This window comes from Tauraco erythrolophus, chromosome 5, assembly GCF_009769465.1.
Source record: "Tauraco erythrolophus isolate bTauEry1 chromosome 5, bTauEry1.pri, whole genome shotgun sequence".
NCBI lineage: Eukaryota > Metazoa > Chordata > Aves > Musophagiformes > Musophagidae > Tauraco > Tauraco erythrolophus.
This window is the reverse complement of record NC_141469.1, coordinates 72,991,710-73,000,834: the sequence shown is the minus strand read 5'-3', so window position 1 is coordinate 73,000,834 and position 9,125 is coordinate 72,991,710. Positions and strand designations below refer to the sequence as shown.

The window sequence follows — 9,125 nt, the reverse complement described above, 5'->3', positions numbered from 1 at the left end:
ATCAGTGCTTGAAAATCACATTCTGGTTTATGCAGATTGAAGTTCGTTTCATCTTGCCTCAGCAGCTAGTGAATATAATGTAGAAACAAACAAAATCCTAGATTTATAGAGCTCAAACTTAGAAAGGACTACTCTGATTATCTCATTTAACCTTGTGTACTTTATAGGCCACAGTTTACATTCTAAAATCTGTGTGAATCCAATATAGCCATGTTTGCTCAAAAACACACCACCTAAGGAAAATCCAACTGTGGTTTAAATGATTCAAGCAACAGACAGACTCCACCAAATTCATTATAATGTTTTTCCCCTGACTAATTATAGTCACTGCTAAAAATGAGCACATTGTTTCTAATATGAATGTATCAACATGCAGCTATTAAATATTCCCACTTTGTTTTTTTTCTGCTAGATAAAAAAAACAGTTTGTTATCATACTGATTATATACGAAATCATGAATCGATTACACCCTGACATATCAAGGTATGTGGTGAATAATGTCAGGCAAAATGAAAAAGAAATATATTTTTTCCAAACAGAATATATACACATGATTATTACTTGATATAGTGGGCTAAGTAGTGACCCAGCATCCGAGTCATCAAAATCCGCCCATCACCTCTGGAATGCACTCAGGTTATAAAGGAATAATCAAACCCAGCTTTGATTTGTCTTGAGAACTGATTCTCAGATACCTTGTGTAAGTATGTTCATGCAACGTAAATGTAGAACATAATTAGATTTGTGCTTCCCAGTCATGCTTATACAAGGAAGATGCCTATTTTTCCCCCATGTGCAACCTGTGGATGCTCTTTATAGTTGTGCACATGACTACAGCCAAGCAACCTCTTGGAGAATCAGCACTTCAAACGCCATCACACTGGTTACTTTGAGAAACTTAATGCTGTTAAAAGAAATAAAGTATTTAAAGGCAAAGATAAATTCACATGCAGGTTGCTTCCTTTGATGGTGACTGTTTACATTTCAAACTGACTTAGGTACGATACAGTAAGTAGCCACTAAATGTAGTTACTGGTGGATACTTGGCTGGTATAGAGCCAGTTGCCAGTCTGAGCCAGACTTCTTGACCATAATTTAACTCTAATAAAGCATTTCCAGTAATTACTCTGTCAGTGTACTTGTTACTATTAATATTTTCAGCCTGAAAACTGAGTTTGTCTATTCCATCAATGACCAGATAACCAGAGGCACGTGGACTAAATGATTCAATGGTATATTCAAACACATAAACCCCTAGATATGGAACATGGAACTTCCCAGTTGCTGGGGCAAACGAAGCTCCATAGTTGACATCCAGATTGTTAAATCTGATGGGTCCTGGAGTCGTCATTCCATACGTATGAGAGGCAAAAAAAGCCACCATAGGTGCATATCTGTATGATCCTTTTGAAAAATCTGGAAAGGAATAAAGAACAATTTCAAGTAATGTTTCATTGTATAAAGGCAACTTGCACCAGTCAGAATATCAGAAGCAGCTTTTCTGAAGTCCTATCATCCAGTAGCCGAACAACAGAAACATAATATTTCTGCATAAACATGGAGTTTTTCTGCATAGTGTAAAAAGTAGTTTTCTTCACAATTAGTGCTAGGCATACCCACAAAAGAAGAATTTTAGAAACAGCAAGGGAATTTTATGTTGGTCTATACTGTTATCATTAAGGGAGCTGTTATTTTTCTTTTCTTTCTCACCCTGTCCCCCCCCCGAAGTTTTTCCCACCCCAGGATCTCTTCCATTGTTCATCTGCGTGTGCTGAAGTGAATAATTTTCTCCACGAATCTTAGACAAACACTGGAAAAGTTTAGCACTCCTGATGTTAAATGAGGGAATAAAAGTCTACGTTTTTCTCTTCAGGCTGAGCATGCACGCTATGATTCCCTGCCACTGTACAAATTATTTTATTCACTATTCATATGCTGTCATGAGTAAGAATCAGCCAAATGGCTGCTGAAAGCTGCATAAAATTCACATTCCATGTGGCCTGGATGTAAATTATTTGTTTTCTGGACTGAATAAGCACAGTTTTGCCTTTTCTATTTTGAAAAATCTTTCAAGAGCTGCATCCTTCGCTGATGAAAATCAGAGGCATGCCTAAAATGACTCCTTGAGGCCATAGTTCCACACATCATGGTAGCTACTGGTATTTATAAAGCATATATGGCTGTGCTGAAGCTAGTATGTCCCAGTGATGTGATTTTACCTCCCCCGTCAAAATCCATGATATCACCTTCAAATACATCTATTGCACACCCTCCTGCTCTGCACAATTCAGCAGGGAGCTTTCCAGCTATTATGGCTGGTCCCAGCCCGATTTAATACTATCGTCTGGTCATATTAAAGAAAGAGAACGTGAGTCACCCACAGGGATTGATGTCTACGGCATGGAAACACAGGACACTGCTAGTTGAGTACTCACTCATTAAAGTGAAACGTGAGAACTTTGACCAGCAAATGCCCTCTAATTAGGCCCCGGGGCAGAGGCCTATACAGCTAGCATATTGCACTACTGAATTCTTTACTTGCCGACGCTCAGAGAGTTGTCGTTCACCAGCTTCGTACTGCAGTTGACTCCTCCAAAGGGGTGGCGACAAGCACAAACAAAACTCTGTCTGTCGTTGACACAGGTTCCTCCGTTCTGGCATGGGGAACTGACACAAGCTGAATACTGCCCTGTGATAGAGAGGGAGGAAAACCAACAACCTCAGTTGCAATGTCGTTATAGTGACACTTCCCAAGTTTTCAGTATTTTGGAAAGCCTCTTTGTCAATTCATAAAACTGGTGGAATTTCTGCTGAGCTTCTGCGTGAAGGCCAGCTTCAGACTTGGTCCAGGCTGTTCGGAACCTTTGCTACTCCAGCCTCCCTCTTTGCCTGGGCACAGCATACCCTCAGCTAACCTCCAAGATATTCAGAATTACTTATAAATACAAGTTCTTCTTGTCTCAGAGGGTCAAACATGTAATAAGATGAAAGACGTTACAAATTCAATTTATTTGAAGCATGTCACTCAACAAATATTATGAAAACCATCAAAAGATTGGGATATCTGAACAGCCGTGATGGTACAGACCAAGAGATCCCTGTCAACAAACACCAACCTTTCCTTGCTCATTTCTTCCCTCCTCTCCTCCTTAATTTAACAACCTCTCTCCCTAAAACGTAAGTTTAAAGCTAGCAATGCCTGGCTACAGCCAAGCGTTAGGAAATTCTCCTTCAGCTATTCCCTACACAAGTCTTTCCATAGTAATCTAAAGCAGGGTGGCCCTACAAGTGGTCCTCAGAACATATTCAGTCTGGAGGATACTCATTTCCACAGCAGGGGGTGTGGTGTGAGAATCCACCCCTCCTTGCCACAGCCTGACACAGAGACCTGCAGTCCACCCAGCACCAGCTGCTCACTTCCCTCTTCCAGCAGGTCACAGTGGCAGTGGACTTTTTGTGCTGACCCCCATACAGCTGGGGGGTCAGCCTCCTTCTTCACTTCTTGCATGGTAGCCCTCAGATGCTACAGTAAACAAAGACACAAGTGAAAATCAGGCAGTCTGCAATCATGCGATTAAAGAAATATGTTGGATCAGCTAATTAATCTTTACTAAGAACGGGAATGTACTGAGAGGCCTGGAGCTGACCATACTGCTGGAGCCCTTCAGAAACAAACAGGAAAACTTGGAAGAGGCAATACTGATATATCCAATTTTATTTCCTCCTTTTGGTGAAACAAAAGAAACAGTTGTTTTCCTGCTGGTCCAGGCAAATCTGTGCTTTGGTTTGGTTTCATGAGCGCAGGCACAGAATGCTGCTCTTTTTGGAGAAAGCCAGTTTATCCTTAGGTGTACAAAAACAGATTTTGTACTGCTGGTGTACAGGCTGGACTGTCCTGTCTATGACATATTCATCCAGATGTGTCACAACCACTGCAGGAGAGTCTGGCTACTGGTGGTGAAAGATCTTAAGTGCTATCCAAACCACTTCCAGTACTCGTCCTTGCCCATCAGTAACTCAATTGCAGGATTTCTACCAAGATTGTTGTAAAAGTTTTGTGTTGCAAGCAACAGAAATTATACCAAACAGGCGGTTTTGCAGAGCACTGAGTATATCCTTGCCTCTCTTCCTGACTATGTAAGAGCTGGCCAGACCATGTCCAGCCATTACGGAGAAATCTGTCAGTCCAGTGCTGCTGAGCTCTGAAACAGTAACTACTGAGTATAATTGTATAACATGTTGTCATTGCAGTTTGGAGGGAAGAACGTTCAGGCCACATTAAAAATGAAATATTGCTATGAAAGCTTCTGAACACAAAGCATTCCAAAGCCATATATTTTTCCTTTCTCTTGCCTTAGTCAAATGAGAGTCAGATGTCTTACAAAATGAACCTTTTCTTTACCAGGAGCTACCAGCAGAGCTCTGGAAAAAGAACTCCACATAGTCCTGTGATGGTAAATCTAGATTGGTAGGTGGGAACTGAAAAAGTCTTTCATAAAAGAGTCTATTTATTGCCAGTGAAATGTAGAACTGGATCTTCACATAGATATTTCAGTAATGCCCGTAGTTATCTTCAGATTCCCATCCAGCCATTTCACAGACTATTTCTTTAAGGCAAACTATTTCCATGAGAAATTTTAGTTCAGCGAGCAGAATGCTAAAGCACATTGTACGGTGCCACTTGAACTTGCACTGATGGAAAACATGGACTCAAAACCACAAGAGTAATTCTTTTCACAGAAAATAATGTCCATTCCATAGTGCCTGAAATAAAGCAATTTAGGACTGTCACGACTGGGGTCACAGCACAGGCAACTGGACACAAGGAAATAATGTTTTTCTCTCAGATAATAGCTTTGCTGCACACTTAATTGAAGTTATTTTTCACTCCTGTTTACCAAGCATCCACAACATTTCACTCATATTTACCAAGCATCCACATATTTACCAACTGTGAAAGGAAAGCAGAAAAGGAAGGAAAACAGTTGATTGTGCTGGCTGTATCATATTCCCAAAATACAAAAGCTTTGTGTAAGAACATGGCAGCCTCTCTGCTAATTGGCCTCTGCTTATCATAAACAAGAAGTAAATCCAAGAAACAGGAAAAAGATCACAAAAAGGAAATGACAATGAGATAGAGACTAGTGTTTTAACAGTCTGCTGAGAGATTATTTTGCCTGAACTTAACCTTGGAGTTACATAAAATTCAGACACAGCTTTACCTGCAAGAAATTAACCCTCCAGGTACAGCATCGTTTAACAGCAGCTGGGGAGCCTGTTCCATTTGCCAGAACTAGGAGAAGCTGTGAAGAGGTTTGCATCAAGTAAGGATTTTCAGAGAAAGAAGCAAATGCCCTAGATCTCCAGTGAGCAGGTAATCTCTGTGTAACTTCCACGTGGTCTTGCAACAGCATGGTTTTGCTGTCATTTCTGGCTGAGGCTGCCCCTCTGCCCAGTATTTTAATTTTCTTTTTCCTTGCTGAAGGGCATCCTGAGACACTATGTCTGTATTCTCTAGTTGGGGTAAAGACGCCAAGAGGTTAGGAAAGGATTTCCTACTATAGAACATATCCTATTTTTAATTAATCTTTCACAACTTAGTAGTGTAGGTGAGTAAAAGAGAGAGACTTCATAAATTAAATTAAAGGCTTAAATCACAGCTATTAATAGCAGAGAATAAACTGAATGCAGTTGTTATTTACACTCAGTATGGTAGGACTGAAGAGAGCCAGTTAACGCTGAGTTTTGCTACTCTTCAGGAGGGCAAGCAGCCAGAAGCTCTTTTGGAAAACAGACTACCAGTGCTATACAAACAAATCTTCAAACAAATAATGAAACTCCGTCAGTATCCGCTGGGGTGTTGTTTAGAAACAAATCAAATATTGAGCAATTTAATGGTCTCCTTACAGAAAGAAGTTACTCCAGTGGTTCAGTTTGGAAATGTCTGAACAGGAAGTAACTTACCAATATTTTCTAAATATTTAGTTATCAGTAACAGTCTCTCAGGAAGCCCTGGGAGACTGGAAGAGCCTGGGAAACTGCTAAACCACCTTGCTCACAGAGGGGCAGACTGGTTGTCAATCCACAATTATTAATCACCTCCGACTTAGTGCTCTTAGTCTGACAGTGACAAAAGTACTGAGCATCCCCAGTAGCCTAATGTGAGAGAAGTGCCAGGGAGCAGCCCCGCTGGGGCCAGCAGCCAGGAACTCAGAGTGACAGCAGGGCTGGTGCCTCACCTGGAGATGTGACAAGAAAAGCAGGGCAGGTTGATCATGGTAACCAGGGTTAGTCACAGCCCAGCACAACTCAAAAAGCCTGGGAGTTTGGTTTGAGCTGAAACAGGGATCCCAAGTGCATAGGCAGGGGCTAGGTCAGGACGCCCAGGGCAGTTGAGGCTATCAGTGCACAAGGTTCTGCCAGGGAATTCAGGCAGAAGTGCTGTGTAGGGTGTTCATGGTGCGAAAAAGCCCGAAGACTCACCTGCAGTGCCTTTGGGCAAAAAGCAAGGAGGAAAGGTGCCTCAGCTGTGCTCTCCCATTTTGGGTAAGATTGATCTGAGCTACTTGGACTCTGACAATTCTGCTCCTCTGTTAAGCAGAGGTATCTAATACTTACAGTGCGATGATTTCAGGATCGCTAAATTTAAAAAAGTAAAAATAAACCCCAAAGCATTTGATCTACCCATTAGTCTAAAGAGTAAATATGAAAAACTGAAATGTATGTCATAAAACTGAACTAGAATAACCATCAAACTTGTACCATTAAAACACAAGATGTAAAATATTTAAGTAGATTAATTCTACTGCAGGCTTGAATGATTGAATGATAAAGCAACAATAGAAGCTTGCATTTCTGTCAGGAGTCAGAAATTATATGAAAACAAAATCAGAAATAAGACATAGAGAAAATGAGAATGAAACTACCTCTCTCACACATGGATGCATTGTTTTAAATACATAAATATAACACAGCTGCATTCTCAGATATTCATTTTGATAGGAGGATGGTGTAACCTGAATTAAGCAAAACCACACCTAATACACGACACGCAACAAGAGAGGGCACTCACCTTTGGAAAGCGCAGCAGCCTCTAAGTTCCCTAGAGAGCAGACACAGGACTAAACAGCAATGGGAAAACGGGAACAGGGCTAAGTTGCCTTTGCACTGCATCACGCATTTCTGCAGCAGAACAGTGCTTTGGAAGGTAGGACCAGACGCAACACATAACCAGGACTAATGAAGAGTTTACTGTTTTTTTTTTTTCTTTAAAGGCTGACATCTCCCCTACGTCAGCTACTTGAAGCTGCCTTAAGACCATCTCTTCTTCTTTCACCTCGAGTTGCTGTTACAGTTAGTAACAGGTAAAGTGTTAGATTTTTTTCGTCCCTCATACACAGATTGCAGCTTCTAACTGACATAAACCTTTTCTTTTGTTCATTCCACAACATGGGAAGTCTACAAACCCGTATGTCCCTGGCATACATAATGCAAAGTCACACATTTCCCCTTCATTTCAAATGACTACTGAGGAAAATATTACCTTAGGGACAAACCCTGAACACATTAAAACCAATGAAAATCCCAATCTGTTAGAGTAGGATCCACCATTGAACAAATTGGAATCAATGAGATTTGTCATTCACCTCTTTGTAGAATTTTATTCTGACCTTTTCGATTAAAAAAAAATGATCTAAGATCAAATACATTTTATAATTAACCAATTATGCCTTAAGGTTTTTTCTAGAAACTTTAGTAGAGCTGGCATATATCTCCGAATGGTCCACTGGAAAGAAAAAAAAGCTTTCCCGGAGAAGTAAAATCTGCCCAGGCAGAAGATGGATACTCGTTAATCGGGATAATGGTCTTACTTCTTTACCTTACAGATCTATAATGTATGACTTTGCTAGGCATGAAATATCACTGCGTGCAAAAGCTTGTTACTGATGGAAAAGTCTGCATAAACATTGCTATGTGGAAACCTTGCTTAAAAACAGGCCTTCTCAACATCTGCAAAGATCTGCACTTTCTGTAAGAGCGAGCATACTTTCAATGTTATCAAGTAAGATATTTGTTAAAATTCAGCATGAGATAAACCATAAATAGGAAAGACACTAATTCATCAATGTGGAGTACCTAGGACAGGCTCTTACTACTTCTACATCTGCTTGCAATAACGACCAAACATAATTTCAGAAATGTTTGTAAGTTTAAGAATGCTTCACAGAAAATATTTAAGTCTGGGTCTTCAAAAGTATATGGACATTTATGTGTCATTTAGGAATCCGTCTCATTTATTTTAATGTGAATTAGAGCCCTCTGACGATTTGTAGTCACCTAACCACTCTTCATTTTCTGTATTTTCCCAGAAATGATATTTCCATGTAACATTAGCTTGTGCTATTGATTTTCACTCAAGCCTGATTCCAAAAGTCATAACTCAGAGTTTGTATTTCTGTGAATTCATCCATGTGAATTCATTTCGTATGATGACATTTGAATTTAAGTTCAGAAGTGAATCACATTCAAAATGTCCTTTTTAAGAATGGCAGCTTCCACTCAGCTAAGCTGTTCTCCAGCTGGACTCGAGTCAAACCCACTTTATTGGCTAGGCTCCTGATTCTGCAAGAACACACTGTTGTAACTGTAACTGCACTAATAATCTCAATGAAGTACTGAAGGAACCGGCAAAAGCCTCATTACAGACGTTTAGTGTATTCGCTTGCTTCAGGTTTGTGATGCTGCTGATCCCCACTGACACTGCAAAGTAACTGATGCAACTCCAAATTTCTCTCTCAGCTTGCATGTTTTTTTTTACTGAAATTGCTAATTGAGATGCAGGCACAAAATTCTTGTAGTTTAGACACTGTCTAAATTGTCAGTTACATTTGAAAGGTCAGGTTCTCAGCCGAGTGTGTGTGCGTGCACGTATATTTTAAACTGATCAGATGTGAATTTACTGAGGAAAATAAAATGAAGTTTTCTAGATGCCTTAGTGCAGAGTGTCCTCATAAGAAAAATACATTCTCTTGTAAGCAAGAGAGTGGAGTAGCCTCAAGCTCCTCTGAAACACTCTATGGCAGCCTTTGGACTTTTTATTCACCCTCAGTCAAGTTCTGCCACC

At 40.2% G+C, this 9,125-nt stretch overlaps 1 protein-coding gene across 1 annotated transcript in view; it reads right to left on the bottom strand.

The window, feature by feature from the left end:
- Positions 1-995: 995 nt before the first annotated feature.
- MMRN1 (multimerin 1) overlaps positions 996-9,125 on the bottom strand; it is a 50,574-nt gene continuing 42,444 nt past the window's right edge. Inside the window, exons 7-8 of the mRNA XM_086612233.1 lie at positions 2,544-2,690; positions 996-1,417 (exon numbers count right to left, since the gene is read on the bottom strand). Coding sequence (XP_086468359.1) covers positions 996-1,417; positions 2,544-2,690 — 569 coding nt within the window. The remainder of the gene's footprint in view (positions 1,418-2,543; positions 2,691-9,125) is intronic.